At 37.1% G+C, this 24,833-nt stretch overlaps 1 protein-coding gene across 7 annotated transcripts in view; it reads right to left on the reverse strand.

The window, feature by feature from the left end:
* Positions 1-24,833, reverse strand: part of RIMS2 (regulating synaptic membrane exocytosis 2) — a 506,806-nt gene that overhangs the window by 340,982 nt on the left and 140,991 nt on the right. For 5 of the 7 annotated variants that reach the window (XR_009246059.1, XM_004580663.3, XM_004580662.3 and 2 more), the window contains exon 3: positions 23,222-23,532. Coding sequence is in view for 6 of the 7 variants with exons in the window: in XM_004580663.3 (XP_004580720.2) it covers positions 23,222-23,532 (311 nt within the window). In the remaining variant the exon portion in view is untranslated. Of the gene's footprint in view, positions 1-23,146; positions 23,533-24,833 lie in introns of those variants that run through there. The other 2 variants (XM_058668558.1, XM_058668559.1) reach the window with 2 other exon arrangements.

The following is a 24,833-nucleotide window of genomic DNA, read 5'->3' on the forward strand; positions in this document are numbered from 1 at the left end:
AGAATGTATATTTTTAATAGCCATTTTGAGAAATTCCAAATAATACGCTTCAACATATTTTAAAATGTTCAAACTCAGAGAGAATACTGATGCAAGATATAAAAAGGTACTATAAATTTCCTCTGAATGAGAATATTACAGATTTTCCCCCATTATGCTTATTTTATATATCAGCCACAAAAAAACCTACAAGTGTAATCCACACTGATAACTCTAAAATTACATTGAAATCACTGTCTCATATTAAATATGGCTGTAATCCATGAACTTTTGGTTAGTAATGCCCAAGTAAATAAAATACTACCTAATAATTTTCATGTAAATAGTTACATTTTTGCCAATTTATATGGTCTCTTCTTTATCAATAAATTCCAAAAATTCTATAAAAGTTAAAATTGTTTGATTAGTAGCATAAAAGATCCAAAAGAAAAGAAGCCAAAAGTTAGCACTAATTGCTTTATACTGTTCTCAAAAATATTTGAGGTATAAGCTCTTAAGTTAAAATTATTTAAGAGCCTTAGCAAATGCCTCATGGCTGTTAAGCTAAATGTTTTAAGAAAAGTAACACCATTGTCTATACCCACAATATCATGTATATTTCAATAGTATACTGATGGACTTGTGACTGTTGCTAAAGGACTATACTATTTGTAATACTAGGAGGGAAAACAGGAGGACGGCAGGCTAAGGGAGGAGAAGAAATATCTGTGCCTATGGAACCACATCATGAAAAAGCTAGGATTATTAACACAATTTGAAAAGTCATCAGCCTTACCTTCTAAATTAATAATATGAACCTCTTATATAAGACACAATCACCCATGACATTTAGATTTTTCTGGTCTTAAATTTCATCCTTAACAGCATCAAAGTGTTTCTAATAAAATATATAAAAATTAAAATATGCCAATATAGATAATGAATCAATGATATAAAATATGTATACTCTCTAAAATGCTAATACTCCTATCAATATAATTAAAACAAATGTACGGCTCTGCCATTCTTCTTTCATTGACTATCTGAAGGATCTAACTGATGAAAATTCTAAGGATCATAAGATGATCCAGATACCAAATATTTTGAAAAATAGGTCTTCGTATGTTTTCATCATTAAACTTTCCTTTTATAAACATTTTTCTGAATCAAAATCATAGAACCATTCACCCCTGGGAAAACAAAGAAAGAAATCAAAAGCAGACCAAAGTATTCCTAACAAAAAGAGGAAAGAGAAGGCACTTATTTAAGAAGAATAATTTAACATATGCTTCAAATTCAGATGAAATACATGGATGGGATAGAGTAAGAACAGCCAAATCTAAATATGTGCATCAAAAATCTAGAGTACACCTGAAATACTCGTGTATTTATTTCTATTCACAATTTTTTCAAATAAAATTCAGAACAGTTCAAAATACAGCAGTTTTCATAACAAGTTTCTAAAGTTTTGTTGATGACAACAGTTTTGACACACAATAAAAATTAAACAGTGCCTTATTTATGTCCCTAGTTCTAACCACTGCTGCTAACCAGACTCATATCACTGTCTCAACCATCCAAACCTGAGAGGAAAGACAGACAGAAAACCATCACAAGCATGTGAAAGCTCCGCCATCATTACCACCTCTCTGACGAGTTTTTCTAACTTATAAAAAGAGGGACAAATTTTACTGCTTTGTCTCCAACATCATCATGCTGAAAGGTCTTTCAGAATTGTTTCAAAACTCCAGAGCCTGGCCTGATATGGTAGCATAGTAGCTAAAATCCTTGCCTTGTATGCAGTGGGATTTCATATGGGCACCGGTTCAAATCCCAGCTGTTCCACTTCACTTCCAGCTGCCTGCTTGTGGCATGGGAAAGCAGTTAAAGACGGCCCAAACTTTGGGTCCCTGTACCCATGTGGGAGACCCAGAAGTTGTTTCTGGCTCCTGGCTTCAGATCAGCTTAGCTCCGGCTGTTGCAGCCACTTGGGGAATGAACCAGCGGATGGAGTATCTTTCTTTCTGTCTCGGTTTCTCTGTAAATCTGCATTTCCAATAAGAATAAATAAATATTTTAAAAATGTCTAGAGGCACAGAAGTTCTTGTTAGAGCGGTTCCCTCACCCCAAAGCAGGCAGCAACATAAATAAATATCTGTCTCAGTGAATGAAAGAGTCAAGATATCAAACCCAGATTGACACTACATGATGAGAATTTCCTAAATGACACCTGCAGGTTATACCAAGTAGAAGAAAGAGAACCAAAAGCTCTGAAGAAGAAGAAAAAGCTGGCAAGTCCTTCCCAGTGTTTGGACTGCTAGTTCTTATATATTCCCTTGGTAACTACCAAGAGAACCACTGAGAGAAACACAACAATTTCAGGGAACAATAGCAACAGAACAAGATTCAACTTCATCTATAATGGTTTTATTAACCAGAAACAACAATATAAAATTTTTTATAGCCTATAGGACTTTCAAGATTCACATCTAAGCTTGCAAAATGCTTCCTTGTGGCATTTCTACTCCTAGAAACTACTAAAAGGATTTAGACACTGCAATGGACTAAATATTGTTATGACACAGAAATATCAGAAATAATCATATGCACAATGATAAATGTGTTTCAGCAAAACAGGGGAGCAAAGTAAAATACTGTGCAAGCAGACAGGCCTCCAAGAGTTCCCATTCTTGATTCCTTTCTCTCAGGCAAGTCCTTTCTACTCTGAATATCATGAAAAAAAGGAAGAGGGTGGCTAGCTTGGCCACAGGCAACCTATGCCATAAAAACAAATACTTTTTTCAATTTTCACTTCAGCTGGCATAAAAACTGCCTTGGAGGCTCTGAAAGGGGATGGGTTAGGGCTTGTGCTGTGGTACAAAAGGTAAAGCTGCCACCAGCTTCCAGTCCCAGTTGCTCCATTTCTGATTCAGCTCTCCGCTAATGTGCCCATGAAAAGTAGTGAAAGATGGTCCAAGTACTTGGGCCCCTGCTACCCAAATGGAAGACCTAGAGAAAGCTGCAGGCTCCTGGCTTCAGCATGGCTTACCCCAGCCACGGCAGTCATCTGGGCAGTGAACCAGAAGACACTAAGAGATCTCCCTGTCTCTCCTTCTCTTTCTCTGTAACTCTTCCAAACAAGTCTTTTTAAAAAAAGAGGAGGATGGTTATTGGGGTACAGCGGGGTAAGCCAGTTTTTGAAATGATCACAGCCCACACTGCAGTTGAATTCCAGCTACTCCCTTTCATATTCAGTGTTTTTTTTTCTTCTTTTTTTAAATACACATGGGAAGGCAGCAATTGATGGAGACCCAGACAGAATTCCTGTTTTCCTGTCTCCTAGCTTCAGTGCATCCTAGCTCTAGCTCTTGCAGCATTTAGGAAAGTGAACCAGTGGATGGAAGATATGTATGTATATATGTACGTGTGTATGTGTGTCTGCCTTTCAAACAACTAGACAGATCTTTAAAAAAAAAAAAAGGAAAAGCCTTAATATTATTCTATGTTAATTGGCTTGAACAACATCAATTAGGCTCAGCAGTGAAGAAAAATGCAACCACGTAAAGTATGGAAACTAATTTTAAAGTTAAAATACTTTCGTATCATTAGAATTTTCACATTCCAGGACATTTCCCATCAACAAAAAGGTGCATTTTTCTCAGCATTCAATTAGGTTTAAAGCAAACAGTAAGGAGCTACTCACTACTGGCTGAGTGTAACTGAGCAATGATGAATCAGAATTTATTCTTTTCAGGATCCGGCACTGTGTGGTAGCCTAGTGACTAAAGTCCTCGCCTTGCACGCACTGGGATCCCATATGGACAACAGTTCATATCCCTGCAGCCCCGCTTCCCACCCAGCTGCCTGCTTATGGCCTGGGAAAGCAGACGAGGATGACCCAAGGCCTTGGGACCCTGCACCCGCATGGGAGACCCAGAAGAGATTCCTGGCTCCTGGCTTCAGATTGGCTCAGTTGCAGCTACTTGAGTGAATCAGCAGATGAAAGATCTTCCTCTCTGTTTTCCCTCTTCTCTGTATATCTGACTTTCCAATAAAAAATTTTTTAAAAAATTACTCTTTTCCATTGCCTACTTTCTAGTTCCTTTTTATCTATCATTTTCTGCCGTCCTTCTTGATCAGCCAACAGTCTAGGAGATCACTACTGAACTCCTACAACCTGCTTCCTAGGAGACTCAGCTTAAAGGAAATAATAATGATGAGTCCAGCAGCCTTTTTTTTTTTCACCTATTTCAATATTAGTGAAAGTCTTTAGAAAGCTACTAACAAGTTAGTAGCTCATGTTAGCCTGTGATGAAGATTCTAGCAACTATTTTGTTCCTTGGCCAACTGTTTTAATATCTTTACAAGTTTTCCTGCAGAGGATATCAGAGGCTTGGGGGAAGGAGAGGTGGAAACAATGAGTTATGTAGGTTAATTAATAAAGCTCTTTGAAAATCTTATGCCAAATCCAAAATATCTTCCAATCCCATAATGCTGTAATTACAAAGGGATTGCATCAGACAATTATCTCATTTCCCTGGATCTTTGCCCTAATTGCATTTATTAGGACTTCCTCTTTACGTGTAAGCATCCAAGGATATCACATTTGCTTCCACAGTTCTCTAAATCTTCTACTCCTACATCCTCCTCAATGAGATATGCTGACCATAAAGTCACTTGAGGATGGCGCTTCAGCAATAGCTGGCACCCACAGTATGAAGCATATATCCCAGCCAAGGGTAGTCAATCTCAAGACTGAACAACTCACCATGCTCTGTTTCAGGCAGGTATCGAGAGGATGAATCTCTGTGCACATTCATTCATTCATTCAAATTGTATTTTTACAGTACTAATTACAGTCTCCTGGGCAATTTTCTAAGTGTCAGTGAGTCCACAAAAAAAAAAAAAGAAAAAAAGAAAGAAAAGGGAATAATAAAAACAGGAATAAGAGAGAAGGAGAGAGAGAGAGAGAGAGAGAATATATAGACTCAGCCCTTATAGCAACTTTAAGATAAGATAGATATTAAATAAATAATTATATATGTCATTGAGGACATACCATTCAGGTATTAGCCAAGTTAAAAGAGAAACGAAGGTCAAAAGATAGAGTCAATTATGATATAATTAAAGAGCAAGGACAGTGCAGGGAGAAATTGAGTAACTGGAGCAGAAACAGGAGTCACATCCTACAGCACATGAAACAGTGTTGGGTGTTTTGATTTTTAATCAGATCTATGAATAATTTTGTGTTTTGTTGTAACAACCTTCCTTTGCGTCAACAGATTCAGCAAGTCCAAGTTGTCAGAATGAAAAACTCAGAAATGAACTAAAAAAAATGAAGAGGAAATACAACCAAAAAGACACCAGAATGTCATTTTACTACATACAGATGTATAGATATCAGTTAGAAAGCAAATGTAGTAGTCCGAGCAAGATATTGGTCTGCTTGGATTAAAATGATCACAATAAGATTGGGGGGGGGGGGAAGTAATGGAATTAAAAAGGTGGATGTTAAGTCAATAGAACATAGTGATTGATTGGCTATGGGATGTGGGAAGGTCAAGAAAGGAAGCAAAAATTATTCTTAGATTTCCCTCTTAAATAACCAAGCTGAGAGTCTTCAAATTTGCTGAGACAGAGAATTCTAAAAGGAGTTGAGATAGGTTGATGGAGTTGAAAGGGGAAGATGATGAGTTGTTGAATTTGAGTTATATATAAGACAGCAAGAAGCACAGATTTGTAAGTAATTGGATATGTCACTCTGGAATTCAGAAGAAAGCCTCTGCTGAAGCCATAACTGAGGGAACCATCAGCATGTTAAGAAATGATGTCAATCAAGCAAATGGATGAGATCATCCTGTGAGACAGCTCAAAATGTAAAAAAGAAAAATGAGAAGTCTAAGACAGCATCCAGTAACCAAGTTTCATATTAAGTCATCAGTTAAGTTTTTAAGTACAAGCCAATGAAAGAGACACAAACAGGAGTAGCCACTCAGGTAGAAGGAATGTTACCTAAGTGTGGTAACTAAGAAGTCTATAAAGGACAATGTTTTAGTAGTTACGGCATGATCAGTTTCATTTTATGTGTTACTTGTTTCTCCAAACATTTTCCTGAAAACAGTTACTTAGGCCTGGAATCACTCACTCATTCCCCAGGATCCAGACCCAACCTGTAAAAATGGCCTCAGAACAGGCAACTTCTACCATCAACTCCCATTCTTCCTTTGGCAAATGCTAACCAAAACAACATTTTTACTCTCCATACAACAAAAACAGAAGCATGAAAATAAACTCATGAAATCTAAACATAGTTCAATCCAATCCTAACAATTTTAAAATACAATTTCCTAACATATATATATATATAATGATCAAGATTAATCAGAGATCCTTGCTATTTGTGATTATCAAGTTTAAAAATGAGTATAATTTTAAAACATTCATTCTATCAATTTTCCAACTAGCTTACTCTTTTTCTTAATAGTTTCCTCAAAAAACAAGAAAACATAGTTCACCAATTTTAGAAGGTTTTAGTGGTATGATAATGATAAATAACAGCATTTATTTAAAATGTGAATCAAGTCAGCAATAACCCTATCACTAGATTCTTTTCTCATCTTACAAGAGCTTCCATGGACCTCACATTCCACTCCAGGTTCTACTTCTTGTTTGCTTGTCCTCTTCAAAACAGTATTTCTTAAAAAAAGTTCCTTGTGGATTTCTATGGCTATTCATTCATTTCACATTCTTTTATCAAACTATGTAATGAAATTATGGGTTTTTTTAAACATGCTATCCCAACAGCACTGATACAGACATTATGCTGTCCTCGTCTCTTAGACCATTTTTTCTTCTTCTTTCTTGAAACATGTGGCACTTTTTTTCTTAATGTCTTTCACTGGTTCTCTTGAAGGACCAAATGTTAGGAATGCTCAATACCTGTTGTGGCTTTGGGTGGATCTCTCCCGTCACTTAACTCCAGTCTCTCTGTAGGTGACGTAGGCTCCATGACTTTAAATATTATCATTATATTATATCTTTGCTTTTATTTTCCCCTAAAACTTTAGACTCATTTTCCCTCTGTCAATTTGGCATTCCCAAAAGAAAGTCAAAAGGGCATCAGAAACACAATGTGATAGACAGAATACCTAATTTCCGCATCAAATTGCTGTTCTACATTTTTGCCTATTTAGAATACTATTATATAGAATACCCAATAACTTATAGATTAACATATTCAATCCATCAGTAGTTTCCACCAACTCTACATTCAAAACAATATACAGAAAATAAAAAGTATATAATTTTAGATCCATTTAAAACTGACCTAAAAATCTATCACTGTTTTCCACTTCACAACTGTAATTCTAGTTCAGGTTCCCAACATCCCTCTCAAGGACTGTTTCAGTAGTTTCCTAATGTGCATTAATCATGCTCCGTAAAATCCATTCTCCACACAACACAATGAAAACAATAGCATTGTGGTTCTTCCATGCTTCCCTGCTACAACGAAGGGTAGGTATTGGATGGAATAATTACAACACTAGTTCCTGGCTCCTGGGTTCAGCCAGGACCAGCATGGCCATGTGGGCTAAAGGCTAGATTTTCTCTCTTTCTCTCTACTTCTCTCTCTTTTTCTTTCTTTCCTTTTCTCTTCTCTCTTTCTCTTTCTCTCTCCCCTTTTATGCCTTTCAAATAAATAATTTTTTTTAAAAAGTGTAACTTAATGATACAGCTTTTAATTATACCCATACTTTTAAAAGAACCTAAGCTTTGAATGTGAATATAATTCCAAAATTGCACATTTTCTGAAAGAATAAAGTATTAGAGCACAGATCAAAATATATTTAGGAAGTGGAAACACTTCAAGGACAAACTTCAAATCTTAATTTTTTTTTCATTTTAATTCCAATTCTTCTTAAACAAAGGAAATCAGAAGAAACTATTTTAACTTTTTTTTCAGACAAGAATTTTGTTAATTAGCCTATATCAGTGAGTTTTAGATACGTGTCACTGAACTAAAAAATAGCTCTTCTGTGCCTCAATAATTTTGATTCCCTGCTTTATGTAGTTCTGAAAAACATCAGAAAACTTTCATGTTCCATATAACTATTATTTGTTAATACTGTTACAACAACACAAATGAACTCTTACACAGAGAAAACGAAGACTCAAGTGGCTAAATAAATTAGATGAAAATAGAAAATAAAAGTTTGAAAAAATTAGTGAGGGGAAAATACGATTAGAACTAACATCAAAGAAACAGACAAAAACGCTCACGTGGAAATACAACAAAAGAAAGAAGAAAGAGAAAGTGAAGAGTGTTGTGGCAGTAGGGAGGGGGAGGTCGCCCTCCAGCCTAATTTTCCAGTTCAAGCACTGTGTAATTAGGTAAGCACAGTGAGAACTGTTCTACAAATAACCTTCAAATCAACCTTGAGAGACCTCTTTCCAGACAAGACATTCCAAATCAGACCTCAAAACTTCCAACTGTGTCAAATAACATGTACAAGCGATTCTCAGGTAGGTATTACAAAAATTAAAGTAGTCAATTACAAGCAACAATTTGACTTCCCATGCTATTTTTGCTGTTCGCTCTTTGAAAAAGACTAGCAAAGCCAAAGAAATTACTAAGGAATAAATCCACATGATTCTATACCAACGTCCCTAACAAACTGTATTCCAATTCTGAAAATCAGTACAACTTCTCTTACACTGAGCTTTCTAGAGAGACACAAAGCAAATTTCATTCTTCAGGATTCCTAGGAATAGAAGCAGTCATGCAAAATTAAAACAAAGTCATGATTAAAACAAAGTTCCATGATTACATATCATGAAACCATAAACATACATATACAAAAACAGACTCGATTAAAAATACTATTTCAAAACTCGTAAACTTTAAACCTAATCTGGCAATGATTGCTGCATCATTGCAGGTAAATGTTACATTCAAAAGATACCAGGACCATTTCAAGGAAACTCTGTCTCAATCCACTGCATATGTAATGCACTTCTTCCATTCCTTCTGGATACGAGTCAGCTAGAATATTTTGCATTCATTTGCTTATGGTAAAAAAGAGAGAGAGAGAGAGAGAGAGAGAGAGAAAACCACAGTAAACTCAAGGACAAAAGCAAAAATCAAACAGAAGACAGGCAAGGAAGGCTGACCATACACAAATACAAGAATTGACTACTAAGACTTTAAACTCGAATCCAGCACTTCTTAAATGTATAAACCAATGATCGCACCAGTGTCCCCCACTCCTTTTCAGAGAATCTATAGTTTCAAAGCTCTATTCTTTTCTTTTGTTAAAGATTTTTTTTTAACTGGAAAGTTAGATATACAGAGAGGAGGAGAGACAGAGAGAAGATCTTCTGTTCACTGGTTCACTCCCCAAGTGACCACAATGGCCAGAGCTGAGCCAATCCAAAGCCAGAAGACCAGAGCTTCTTCGGGGTCTCTCACGTGGGTGCAGGGTCCCAAGGCTTTGGGTTATCCTTGACTGCTTTCCCAGGCTGCAAGCAGGGAGCTGGATGGGAAGCATGGCCACCAGGACATGAACCAACATCAATATGGGATCCCAGCACATGCAAAGAGATGACTTGAGCTGCTAGGCTATGGTGCCAGGCCCTCAAACCTCTACTCTTAATGCTGAAATAATATCTGCCCTGTTTTACTCTCTTTCTCCCATGGTTATACAAAGGAATTCTCCAGAGAATAAATTAGGTGATATCTCAAGATACTGAACACACAAATTATCTTTCAATGAGATACTCTAGTAATTTCCACTTATTAATGCCATTTTCTCACTATATTTTCCACTTTTCTCTTTATTTTTGTTCTATACTCCAAAAAGGTGCTATGAAGAGTTCGTAGGTGGATAAAAGAAATAAAAAGAAAAGGTCTAGGTCTGGCACAGTGGTCTAACGGCTAAAGTCCTCACCTTGCATGCACTGGGATCTCATATGAGCAACAGTTCATGTCCCTTCAGCCCCACTTCCCATCCAGCTCCCTGCTTGTGGCCTGGGAAAGTAGTCGAGGACGGCCCAAAGGTTTGGAACCCTGCACCCAAGTGGGAGACCAGAAAGAGGTTCCAGTCTCCTGGTTTCGGATCAGCTCAGCTCCAGTTGCAGCCATTTGGGGAGTGAATCATCGGACAGATCTTCCTCTCTGTCTTCCCTCCTCTCTGTATATCTGATTTTCCAATAAAAATAAATAAATTATTTTTAAAATCTTTTTAAAATGGAAATCCATGCATACTATTTCTCGTGTTCTACAGGGTTTTTTGAAGATTTCTCGTAGTAGCTTTCTCTTACTGCAAAAGAACACATCACAATTTTAGTGGCCCAAAAAAAGATACATGTGCTATCCTACAGTTTCTATAGAATTAGAAGTTCCAGTGCAGTAAAGCTGTCTGCTCAAGATGTGCCATGACTAAAGTCAAGGTATCGACTTGACCATGTTTCTTTCTGGAGACAGGGTCCTTTTAATGTGTTCTGTAGGCAAAACTCAGTTCCTTGTGCCTCTGGAATGTAGCTCTGCCTTAATGCTGGCTATCACACAGGTACCTGGCAGCTCCTGCAAGCGCCACAGCTTCCTGGCCACTCGGTCCTCAAACCTTTAATACACGCTGGTTTATTTCTTTAAAGTTGGCGAAAGAATCTCTTCCTCAAATGTAAGATGTAATTTACATAATGTATGTCATGTAACTGACAATCCCATCACCTTTGCCATCTAGAAGGTCACAAATTTCATATTAAAGGGAAGGCTAAGACTCACTTGTTCATCAAATTTAGAAGTTTGAATATTATATATGGATAGCTAGCCTAGAATAGATTTCCTGTTATGATAAAATTAACACAATATATTTTCTGTTGTTGGGGAAGACAAATGGCAAGGGAAGTAATGGAAATACCTGAGTCTATGAAACTGTATAAAAAATAAAAATTTAAAAAAACAGTAGATTTTCTTTGTATTCATAGTATGATAAATATACAACTAAATAAGTAAAAGTCTTGAAGTTCTCACTTTTAAAATAACATAGAAGTCTAAAAACCAAAAGGTTTACAATTAGTCTAAGTTACTTACTTGACACATGACAAAATATGAGATTTATTAACTGCAAATGTTATTACTATTTTTCAAAAGCAATAATCAATTCCTCAATATAAAATGAAATTTTAAACTATCAAATATATTCATTAATTCAGCTTTTTATATCACTTAGTTTGAAAGTTTGAATTACGATAATCATTTTTGCAAATGTTTAAATTGTTCCCACTCATTACCATCCTTTATGAGATAACTGTAAGAATTATATCTTTGGATACATAAAAATAGATGAGTTCTATATGCAGAGAAGAGGTTGCTTAACTATAATTACAAGCAAAAAGGAAGAGAAAATGAGTATAGATGCTATATTATAAATGAGTATTAATAAATTCAATGGCCCCATCATGACATGGAATTCATGCTATAAATTGCTAAGTAGTGGAATCCTTGAACAAATGGTATATGAAATAAGATAATGAGGATAATGTAATTTATCAACACTTAAAGTTTTGACTCTGTTTTCTTTAACCTAGAAAGTGTGTAGGGGGCCTGGAGCCATAGCCTAGTGGCTAAAGTCCTCGCCTTGCATGTGCCATATGGGCACCAGTTTGAATCCCAGCTAATCCACTTCCCTTCCAGCAACCTGCTTGTGGCCTGGGAAAACAGTCGAGGATGACCCAAACCCTTGGGCCCGGCACCCATGTGGGAAACCCAGAAGAAGCTCCTGGCTCCTGGTTTCAGATCAGCTCAGCTCTGGCTGTTGCAGCCACTGGGAGAGTGAATCAGTGGATGGAAGATCTTTCTCTGTCTCTCCTCCTTTATATTTATCTGATTTTCCAACAAAAATAAATAAACCTATTTTTTAAAAAAAATAGAATGTGTCTAGGGCCTTGAAAAGACTGGTGGCTAGCCTGTAGTCTCACTTGCCTTGTCATTGGATCCCCCAAAGCCACTTCCCGACTGGTACATCCTGCTGTGTTGTAGCACACTGGCTCTATGACAGGGAACGTACTCCCTGACGCAAATGGAAGAAACAACAATGGTAAATCAGTTTCACTCACTACACTTCATTCATTTTTCTAAAAGATCTTTAGAAAGTTACAACAAAACAAACCAAAACCACTTCTACCACAATCACTGGTCCTTACTCTTGCCAATTCTTGGGGCAGTATCCCTTATCTATTACATTCTTGGTCAGTAAAATCACAACAGAAAAGAAGTTCCATTCAATAGGAACAAAACATAAAACATTCAGGAATAAGGTAATAAGTGGAAAATACAACAAAACTTACAAAACACTGATGAAGAAAAATGATCAATAACCCAAAAGATAGAAAGATATTCCTTGCTTATGAATTGGAAGAATTACTATTAAAATATCTGTTCTACCTAAAGCAATCTACAGATTCAATTCAAGCCCTCTCAATAAACCTTTGTTCAAAAAATTCTTTCTAAAAAAGCCTTATAGGGCCTGGCGGCGTGGCCTAGCGGCTAAAGTCCTCGCCTTGCAAGCACCGGGATCCCATATGGGCGCCGGTTCTAATTCCGGCAGCTCCACTTCCCATCCAGTTCCCTGCTTGTGGCCTGAAAAAGCAGTTGAGGACAGCCCAAAGCTTTGGGACACTGCACCCGTGTGGGAGACCTGGAAGAGGTTCCTGGTTCCCGGCATCGGATTGGCGCGCACCAGCCGTTGCGGCTCACTTGGGGAGTGAAACAACGGACGGAAGATCTTCCTCTCTGTCTCTCCTCCTCTCTGTATATCTGGCTTTCCAATAACAATAAAATCTTTAAAAAAAAAAAAAGCCTTATAATGCATATGGAATCACAGAAGAACCAGACTATCCAAAGCGATTCTGAGGAAGGAAATTAAACAGGAGCAGTCACAATACTTATTTTCAAAGCACATTACTAAGGTTTAGTAATTTTTTAAAGCGTGATAATGTCACAAAAATTGGCACTTAGGTTAATGGAATAGAATAAAGAGAAATTAATCCACATACATATACCCAATTGATTGTTGATTGTATCTACACATGCACAGGAAAAGAATAATTTTTTCAATAAATCATTCTAGCAGAACTTAACTCGCCTTATAGAAGAATATTAGTTCCCTACTTCTCACCATATACAGAAATCAACTCAAGATGGATCAAAGATCTAAATGTATGACCTGTAACGCCGAAGTTGCTGGAAGAAAACAGCGGAAACACTTGAAAACATTGGTGGAGGCAACGACTTCTAGGACAGCCCTCCAAAATCACAGGCAACAAAAACAAAACTAGACCAATTGTATTGCCAAAATATGGTAACCAAGATACCAATTACAGATGCATGGATCAAGAAAATATGTACACACACACACACACTCACACACACTCACAACGGAATATTATTTTACTATAAAAAGGAATGAAATTGTGTTGTTTGCAGCAATGTAAAGTAAGCCAAAGAAAGAAAGACAAATACCATTAAAAAAAATAGGAGAAGCTGGGTGGGCTTCATTGATTACAACGAAGATACTAGTATGAGAAATTAATAGGGAAAATCAGGTAAGGGATACATGGGAACTCTCTGTTATTAGTACCTACCTCATAATTTGTGTTTTATAGATGTGTAACTATTCTGATGTCACAAAGAAATAACTTTAGGATAACTAAGGAGACACACATGAGGACATACACTGACTCACTGTGGTAATAGGGAGTTTTCACATAGCCTAGATTGCCCACCACAAAGGGATTGTCAAGTAGAAGAGATACACACAAAAGATGATTCATCAGTTCCCTTTTGTTGTCACAGCAAATCACCAAAAACTAGAAATTTCGAACACCAATTTGTTGACGCATAGTTTCACAGTCGGAGTCTGATAGAAGTCTGATCGGACTAAAATCAAAGCACGAGCCAGGTTCCTCATTGGAGGGTAGAGACGATAACACAGATCTTTGCTATCCAAGTTGTTGGCAGAATTTAACTCTCTTGGTCCTCATCTTCCCTTCCTTCTGTAAACTAAATGCGTTTCTCAACTTTGATTTGGCCCCCCCCATGCCTTTAAAATTAAATAATGCTCAATTGAATCCTTTCTCTTGAATCCGCCCCGTTCTTCCATTTAATCACTTTGGCCCAGCCAGAAAAGATTCTTCACTTTTAAAGATTTGTGTGATCATATTTGGCCCACACGGGTAATTCAAGATCATTGTCCTATCTCATGAGGTATAATGTTAATCACACTTGCAAAGTCTTTCAGCATGTCTGTCTACGTATTCACAAATTTCAAACATCAGAAGACTATACCACGGAATATAACCCAACAGTGTGGAGTAACAAACTAATAGTTTTACGTGGATAAATACTTTAAATGTAAAAATCTAAAACACTGTATCATTTGTGTAATTTAAAACCCACACTTACATATATGCACAAGACAACATAATATATTATGCAAGATACATACATAGATAGGAATAAACCACAATATCGGGGTCCTACACAGATCACCAACGTGCAGTAAACTGATAAATACATATAATTAACAAAACTAACTGCTTCTAAGAACCTAAGCAAAATAACATGAAAGGGATACCCAGACAACCCTATTGATGAGTATTGATTCAAGGATGTTAGATTAGAGGCTAGGAATAAAGTAGGCGGGAAAGACACGGTGAAAGGTTAATGTATTTGCACTAACTAATGGTTACATAGGAGTAAGAAGTTTGGGGGATTCTATTTCATAGTAGTATAATTATAGATAATGATAATGTACAGTATATTTCTTTAAGACAGAAGAAATTATTTTTGAATGCTTTCACCATAAATATTAAATGTTGAAGAGATAGCTGTACTTACCCTGATTGAACACGACATCATGTACACATACATGTGCAGAAACACTGCATGGCAACCCATAAATACACATGCTTTATATTGTGCCACCTCAGGCTTTAAAAATCACTAATAACTAATAATAAAAGTAGAAGGAGAGACACTGAAAATCCAGGAATTTCTACACTCCACAAACTTGCTTTCCTACACTTAGACACTATGCTGATCTTGTCTTCAAAATTCCTTCACTGAAATTCTGTTGAAGTTTTAAAAAAAATTTACAAAACTTTTCAGAAACTCTCTCTCTTTGGTTTCTGTCATTTAAATTCATTATTTCATTATCTGCCTTTATATATTTCCAAATTATATCTTGATATATTTCCTTGTTCAAGTTTCAATTATTTATTCTACTTAATTACTTCACTTATTAATCCCAGTTTAACAGGTTATAAATCATAGCACACAGCATCTTCTATCTTTGTATTTCTCCATACAAAAAGGTGTTAGATAGAAAGAATACTGACAATAAATATTCTGAGGTTAAGTAACTTAATTAGTATTTGATGCGCCATAGTTTCGGTGGGAATTCTAACAAGTATTGCACCACATTTTCACTAGAGATCACAAAGACTAAGGAAGTTGTAATAATTTGTTGTTCATACTAAGGTGCTGTTGAGAATTAAAAGGGTATTCTCAATAGTTACACCAGAACAGCCTACATAGGCTAGGAATTGCTGTGACAAACAGGGACACAATCAACAACCCAAAAATAGAATACACACACGCAACAGATTTTCAAGGACATTCTTTAAAGTACCACTAAAATGTAGTGAATGCAAGTCAGAAAGCATATGAATTTCTTTTAAAGTTTGCTAAAGCACTTAGGTATCCTAACATTATTTCATTTTTCTAAGAAACCATACAACACAATTTCACTTACAAGCGGCAGCAGCTTAATGTACATTGGCCATGTTAATCTATTTTTACAAAGAGATTTTGGAGTGAGGAGAATGAGGCTGAAAGGCAGAGAAATGATTTGTTAGAGAAATTCAATGTTTTTACAAACAGGATAATTTTTTTATAGGACAAAGATATGGAAAAAAAAACTGGCTGTCTACCAATTCTTCAATGACTTAGTTCCACTCATAACAATTCAGCTAACATTCAAAGAGAATTTACCAGTTCCAGAACCTGAGCCAGATATGTAGTGACACCAAAGCATACAGGATAGCACGCTTTCAAGTCACTCTGAATTCGCTAAGAGGGAAAGAAATGCTGACAAGCGCACTGAAGTTCAAACCATCATAAGTACATTTAAAAAGGTGTTGTTTATGAGGAACAAACTTCAATTCTAGCTGGAAGGAATACAGGAGCGGTCCATGCAGGTAAGGATACTTGAGTTGAGCTTTGAAGAAAGGGTTTAGGTCATCCTCAGGTGACAATCTCGACCCTTTCCTGCCTGGTTCTTCAAGTTTTAACTCAGTGTCAGTCACGGCGTCACCTAAGCCTGTTAACGCCCCATGTCGCTCTCTTGCCTTCCCTGTGTGTCCGTACTCCACAGCACTTGTTACCAGCGCCTCAGACTTGCAGAACGCCAGAATGCACATCACAGCTAAGGGAATGGCGCCCCCTGGCGCTGCTCTGAACAGCCTGCACAGCCCACAACGCCCAAGCCTGACACTATACCATGACCCAACACACCACTTACTACTTTAGCTTCCCCAACTGAAAACTAATCCATGTGAGAGCTTTCGTGTACATTGTTCGGTGCTTTATCCACAACATTTATACATCTGTCTGCCTCACAATTAACAATCAATAAATAGTTGTTGAAGTAGTACATGCCTTGCTGGAACACAATCGAAGGTAAGAACAGCATGAGCAAACACTTGAAATTTTAAGAGTAAAAGGTTTTTAAAAATACACTAGTTATCTGCCATGGCAAGACTGTAGTTTTTATAGAGCAAAAATTAAAAGGTGGTGGAAGGTTGAGAGACGAGATGAGAAAGGTCAGATACTGATCCTTAGAAAGGGCAATAACAGGGTGAAGAATTTGGTATACCGGTCTACCCACAGGAAGAGTTACTGGGCTTGAAACCCATCTGCAGCTCCTGATGCAGCCGACTCCGGAAGGTAGCAACTGTTCTTCAACTGAGCAACTGAGCTCCTGAGCAACTGAGCTCCCACCACACGTGTGGAAGACCTGGATCGAGTCCTCATCTCCTGGCTTGAGTTTGGCCCGGACACAGCCACTGTGGGCATTACGTAAGTGACCTAATGAAGGGAGCATTCTCTCTCCCTGCAGGTGCATGGCTGTGTCTGCCTCTCAAAAAAAAAATGATTCTAGAAGCAAAGTAACACAAAACCAAATATGCAAAGAAGAAAAAAAAAAGCTGAGACACAGGATTCAAGAAAAACAAGCAGGCAAAGTCAATCCCTGAACAAGGGCAGTAACATTATCCTTTTCAAAAGGGAGGTTTGAATTAAAAAAAAGTGATGGGATGAAACAGACACAAAACTTAAATAGCTAAGGATAAAAAATATGCACATCAAAAGGGAGAGATTAGAAAATGCCACCTAGGAATTCTTAGCTGGGCAGTAGGACGCAGTCAGGTGAGCTAGCAAAAAACAAGTTCTTTGGAAAAGAGTGTGCTCTTAGACTGTAAATATTTTGATTGTGAAGTGTTTGCGGAACAAAAATTTAAGAGTGTACATTGGTGTTTGAAAATATAAGCCTGGAACATGGCAATCTCAAAACTAGACACAAACACTTAGGAATAAATATCATATTTGAACAGGGGAGACAGATCCATGTGAAACCCTGCTTTCCACAATCTCATAAGGCAACGTAGGCACTTACGACTATAAGCCATCTCAGCAACCAGTTCAGGTGGGACGCAATTTTAAACGTTTGACTTTCAAGATGCACCTTCGCCACCTAGTGGCAAAAATCATAAATACATGCTAATTATTAAAAAGCTTATTCCTTTTTTTTTTTTAATCTTATTCCAACCGGGCAGGAACAGGACAGAGGTGGTGGGAGAGCAGTGAGGAAAAAGGGGGAAGAAAGGGGGAAGAGCTGAAAGAAGAGCAGGAGAGACACACCTGGGGGGCCTTTATGCCGTTCAGGTGAGCCTGCAAGGTGTGGGGGGACGAGGATTGGGAGAGATTGAGGGCAGGCCCCAGGGGATTGGGGTCTTAGGCTGTCACAGGTGATTGCCTAAGGATGATTGGCAAGGGGGTGTAGTTGGAGAAGGGGCTGGGAGATTGGGAGTGGGATTCTCAGGTGAAATGCCTGATTGGTGGATGACTGGACTGGCGCGAATTTCGTGAGCTGTGAGGAAGAGGAAATGGTGCCGGGTCCAGGGTGGGATATTTGAATAACTCCTTACATTCCTCCCTTTTGTTACATATCAAGGAAAGCGGCATTGTTCTCTATGGCTCCTTCAAGCGGAGTTTCTCTTGCCAGCGGCTGCAGCCTGGTGGGAGGAATGGGAGGTGGAGAGTGGATGGCACAGGAATGGAGGGAGGGGTTATTAAGAGTCCTTTTGAAAAAGCTTATTCCTAATCATTCAAAAGCTGAAACAACCCCTTGTCATTGGCTTATCAATGCCACTTCCAACAACATATAAAAGGGAAAGGCTCTATTCGTCTTCTCATTTTCTGCTTTAGCAAACTATATAAACAGAAACCGTTACAAATACCTTTCCATGCACCCAGGAACCGTCGGTTTTCCTCATAATTGACTCACTACTTCACAATACTAGCTATATATGTATTAATTTAAATGCAATACTAAAACTAGTGTTTTGACTTTCTTGTCTTCAAAATCAAGTAGTCTAAAATGCTTAAGTAAAACGTAACTTTTTTTTAGGCATCTTATTTTTTCTTTGAAGAGACTGGACAAAGCAACAAAATAGGGCATATCTAAACTAATATTTTCAATTTGTGATAAATATGATTAATATTTATTGACATAAAATACTCAGTGGTTGACTGTGGGAGACAAGTAGGAATTCTATAAAGAAAGTTAAGGTCCATTTGCTACCAAATGTATACTGTAATACACTTCAGATAGATCAAAGTTTTAACAATGGATGAATAGGGCTTGGCGGCGTGGCCTAGTGGCTAAGGTCCTCTCCTTGATCCCATATGGCCGCTGGTTCTAATCCCGGCAGCTCCACTTCCTCTCTATCTCTCCTCCTCTCAGTATATCTGACTTTGTAATAAAAATAAAATAAATCTTTAAAAAAAAAAAAAAAAACAATGGATGAATAAAAACATTCTAAGAGTATTAGCAGAACTCACTGAGGTGTTTTGAATCTTCATGAAAACAACTCTTTTTAAAAATGATCCCAAAACAGGATTTGACTGGAAATGTATCAAAGAAGGTAATTAGCAAAAAATATAACATATATATAAAATATATATAAAATACATAATTATGCTACACAGATGATACATCCATCTATATATGTATATATAATATTTATAAATGATACATAATGTATAATGTATGATATTGTTGATCTGTAAATTATATGTGTCATTTACATATTGTATGACTATTATTTAAATTTAATACATATGCATACATGTATCTCATTAGTAAGAAAATGATTCCTATGTAGGAGACTCAGACTGTGCTCCGGGCTCCTGGGTTCTGCCTTTATGGCCCTGACTGTTACGGGATGTGGGGAGTATAATCGTAGATAGTATATTCACATTATCTCTCCCTCTCTCTCACTCCACCCACGCCTCTGCCCTTAAAAAAGTAAATAAATATTTTTAAAGAGAAGTAAAATTTCATCAAATGCTTGTTTCTATAACTATCATATTGTGGTTATTAAAGTGATATTATGATTTGGGGTTTTTTTTTTTTAGATTTAGGAAACCGCCATGATTTCTAAATGTCAAGTTCACGGTACATTCATACAACAATCTTGTTGATGAAAACTTGGCCAAGATGTACCCCTTTCACACCCTGATGAATTCTAATTCCTAAACTACTTTTAGAATATCTGTATCTATTCTTATGAGAAATGTTTATCTGCTAAATGTTTACCTATTTTTTTTGTTTGTTTTGTTTCATTTTTTCAACTGCTTACAATAACTTTGGTTTTGGTATCAGAATAATGCTGAAAGGGGGAAAAGTTCAAAAACACTCTGTTCTCTTCACTACTATGAGTTTCTGTAGCAGTTGCATTCTATCTTTCTTGAAAGGTTGTTACAGTACCCCAGGGATGCCTTCTGCGTCAGCAGATGTATTTGTAAAAGGTTTGTAACTGCAGATGCACGTTCCTAAGTACACACAGGGGCTGCTTCTGAGGCGAGTTTTGCAATTTATGTCATCCAAAGAATGTGTCTTAACCAAAAACAGATAAAGCACGTCTCAAACCTTATTTTCAAACAAAAACACGTAAAGTCCCGACAATATATTACATCTAAGTAAACAAGCATTTGTGATTTTATGAATAAATATACTACTAATAATTTATGGTAAGTGAAGGTTGAAGGCCGACTTGGTGTTCATTGATTCAGCAAAGACTAAGAGCCACTCTGCAAAGCCCTGCGAGAGAAGCCTGAGACTCTAGATGAAAATTAAAAGATGGAAGGACGCCATGTATTTTTCTATTTCTCAAATGCAGTTACAAGAGACTTAAATCGAAGTTTCTATTTTGAGGCCACCAGTTTCTGAGTGGCAATGAAGAAATGAGCTACTAACACTTTAAACTAGAATTACACACCTTGCCATGAGCTCCATTTCAGTGACACAAGCAGTAGGGTTGGGAAGGTGCGTAGTGGTAGGAAAAAAAGGGAGAGACAGAAAACAAAGAGAAGGATAAGAGCTAAGAGAGGGTTAGAAAGTGGGGATGAGGCAGAAGTACGCCTAACTGAAATTATTTGAATGGTGACAAAAGACAGCAAAGAAATGAACATTTTCAATAGCACCAGATCTGACTTGGTCCATGTCAAGGACTGGCACATGTTTCATAGTGCGGATATCTGGGTCTTCAAGGCCCACACGGTCTCTTTGCTGACTTAACTACAGAACTGCAGCTGCAAGCAGTCATAGATAAGAAATAAGTCTGACTGGGTTTCAATAAAATTTCATTTATATGTAAGTGGCAGGCCAAAATCAGTCCAGAGCCATGGTCGGCCAATCACTTTCTATGGGGTGAAAAATTCTATTTTTTAATTACTGGAACCTATATTTAAAAATAATAAAGCAAGTTTTTTTTCTTGCTCGTGAAAAGGCAATTTAATTTTCTTGAAAATATTTGCCAATTATATATATAATATTAGAACCAATTCAATTTTCTATGTATATCGACCAAATCAGATTTTAAACTCTAACTTCCTGCTGACTAAAAGTAATTTTTATAAACCAAAGGAGCTAGCTCTTGGTTTGACTTTTGTGAGGCTCAAAAAGGAAGAATATGATTATAGGATACTTAAAGTTCATAAACCATGTATTCATAAGTAACAATAGCCAAAAACACCAAGCAAAGAAAAAGATTTTAACAAGGGACTACTACATGCTGCTCAGACCCCGTGGCTAGGTCAAACCCCACTGTTCACGAAGGCCGATATTTTGTCAATAAGACGCATTAATAGCTATATTAAAAGTTATGTGCTTGTCATTATCACCTCCTTCAAAGTTTGGACATAGACTTCTAGCTTCTTAACAATGAATTGATTATTCACAAACTTACTGTATTGATTTTTTAACATGCACAACTTTCTGATAACAACATCTGTGACTTAATATTTCAACATTTTCTTTCATTCTTTCTAAACATGCTTCTTTAATCTCCAAAGAAAGTTATCATTTCATGAAGCTACATAGTCTCAAGGAACAAATTCTATGTTCCCATCAATCATTTTAGAAATTTATTCACTAATTAAAAATTATATCCCCGCTGGTTACTATACTTCTATTTTTTTTCACACACCTTGACTTTCCTATAATGGATACTACCAGGGTCCCTTGCACATTGCCTCGTCCTTTGCCATTCCCTAAGTAGCAGCGTCTTCAGACTGTAAGAATGCATAACACACCTGGGCTCCTGGGGGTTGTGGACTTCCCTTCTCAGGGAAGGGAGTGAGCCCCCCACTTCATCCTAGTAGGTCTCCTCCATTCTGAACTCTTAGTGAGAGGGTAAAGGCAACCATTGTATGTCTCAGAGGTCTCCTTAAGATTGGAACAATAGCCAGAAAGAATCGATTCTTAATGAACCCATTATTGCTTTCCCTTAACCTAATCATCTTCAACTCCCTCTACAGGTAGTACCTGGGATTGCTCATCTAGTAACCCAAGATCTTAACTTAAAATTCTTGGGGTTCTAATGCTTTGCTCTGAGACATGTCCACAGTATTGTAGCCATGAAATCACTACTACTCCCCTCAAAGATAAGGTTAATGGTCTGCTCCGTTTTTACTAGTTTTAGAAAGGACTGATGCATCCATCATCTTATTCCCTCAAGGCAGACACAAGGGTGATGGCTGTATGCCTTATCTAATGTAGTTCTCCCTTATCATGTTATTATTGATCCCTCAGAATTCATTTTGCCATAGTACAATTTAAATTTGTTTTGCCTGACTTTCCACAATGCTTGACCATGCATAGTCACAAAGAATTGTATCTGCCAATTGTAGGCAATGAAAATGGCATAAATCTGCGGTTTAAAAAAATTTTCCATTCAAACAAAAGAATGACACCTAAAAAAATAATAATCCCACGAAAAATATTCCTTCTCCCCTGACAGCAGTAGAAAATACAAGGAAACCAAACATTATTTTTTAAATATGTAACACATTGAATGTGGAGAACCTAGAACTCGGCCAAAATTGCTACAACAGAATTGTACACAACAGAATAAATGTGCCAAACTCACAAACTCTTTCACTATAAGCCTGCAGTCTGATATGCATTTACTTGCTCTTAAAAAAAATCACCTCACCGTGCAACCCAGGATAGAACGTTTGGAGATGCCATCACTTCCCCCATCCAGTTAATCCCATCCAACCAGCCTCCGAAGTGTCATCGAACCACCACTTCATCCCTCGTTCTCTTATACCAGTTTGTTTTTGCTAGAACAACAATCCCCTAAGTTCTCTGTTTTATTTAACCTATGTATTTTAGGAACTCCGATAACCTAACATTCCCACATCAAATTTATGGTGATCCAACCCTATGGTGACCCAAGGCGTGGATAACACATTCACCTCTTACATAAAACACATGGACACTTAGATTACATTTACGCGACTTAAGTTTTCCTAAGCATGTCATGTATTTTTATTTCTGCTTGGAATGAAGAGGAAAAATAATACGTTTACCTAAAGATTAAACAAAATGTTTACCTGTCTGCAGCTATGTCACTGGCAATTTGGTGCTTCACTCCTGACCCATTTTTAATAGAATCCTGTCTTGTGAGCCCATGAGATCGACTTTTCTCCACTGCAGGTACAGATAAGTCACCTGGGGGTCCTTGGAACTGGGCCTGCTCATGCAGCTTTGCTTTCTTCTCCCGAGGGGCCTCCTCACTTCGCGGTCCTCGAAGAGCCTTTTGCTCAGGTTGCTGTGCTGTATTAGACCCACTGTTATAAAACCACGCTCCTGATTTAGTGAGGATTTCTTGTTGTTTTCGGCACAAATTACATACCCACATGACCTGCGCATAAAGACAGAGGGAAAGAAATTAGTGTTCCTGAGAGTTAAAAAACAAAACACAGAGAAGACAATTCAGGCCAACAAAAAATTGCATGGTTATCTCTCTGAAATTAAAGTGCAACCCAGATTAACTGCCACCACCAATTAAATAATTTATCCTTTCTTTTCATTTTGTCAGAATAATTATAATGAAATAGACAACATTTACTGACACTAGAAATACCAAACTAGAGTGCCAAATTGCTAGTTGTTCATTGTATTTAATTATTTTGTATAAATTATAGGCATGGTGTTGTACACAGAAAATGCATTTTGAAGTTTAACAGTTGGGTTTAAACACCAACTCCAAAATTAAAAACATAACAACTTTCAAGAAGGTTCTGAACATTTACACTTAAAATAGAAGTTAGTTTCCTTAATAATAAAATAAGATGGTCCAACGCCATGGTTTAAAGGCTAATTCTCCACCCTGTGGCACCAGTATCCCATAGAGGCACAGTTTCTTGGCCCAGCGGCTCCATTTCCAATACAGTTCTCTGCTTATGGCCTGGGAAAGCAGCAGAGTATAGCCCAAGTCCTTGGGACCTTGTGCCCACATGGAAGACGCTGAAGTAGCTCCTGGCTCCAGGCTTCAGATGGGTTCAGCTCTGGCTTAGTCTAGGCCCTTTAAACAGCATTTTCCCAATCTCCTCCTGGCCACTTCCCTGGAATGGCCAGTCAACAACTGCTTTTTGAATAAATGTGTTTTTCAGATTCAAGAAATCTAAGAATATTATAATTACTATTTGTGTGAACCCTAAATCCTTTGCCTTCTTAAGAAAAAATGTTTCCCATGTATCAACAAAACAAAAAATACATGATCATGAAAAAAGATGAGTCTCTAAACAAGTAATTAATGTGTTATTTATGTCAAAAACGGAATCATACACAGCTCTTAAAGTGTCACTTTTTTCAAATATCTAAAAGGAATTATAACAATATAAATAATTACAATAAAAGATTTTTCAAATATTGTGGGTTTTTTTTTTTTTGCTTAATTGCCCCTTGGTGCAGTTGACAATATCTGTCTTGTTTGTACCATTCAACAATATACTTGTTTGCTTTAATTGCCTTGTTTTCTCATTTAATTGTATATACATTTCCTTTTTCCTCCAACTAAATTTTAAGTTTACTGAGGGCAGGAACTAAATATTCTACTCACATGAGACCTTACGATTAAAGAACAGTAAGATATTTTTTCTATCAAGTATGTGGAATGTTTGGTCTGCCGGCCTTATAAAGCCCAAGAATGTGTTTGTTCAA

This window comes from Ochotona princeps, chromosome 9, assembly GCF_030435755.1.
Source record: "Ochotona princeps isolate mOchPri1 chromosome 9, mOchPri1.hap1, whole genome shotgun sequence".
Lineage (NCBI taxonomy): Eukaryota > Metazoa > Chordata > Mammalia > Lagomorpha > Ochotonidae > Ochotona > Ochotona princeps.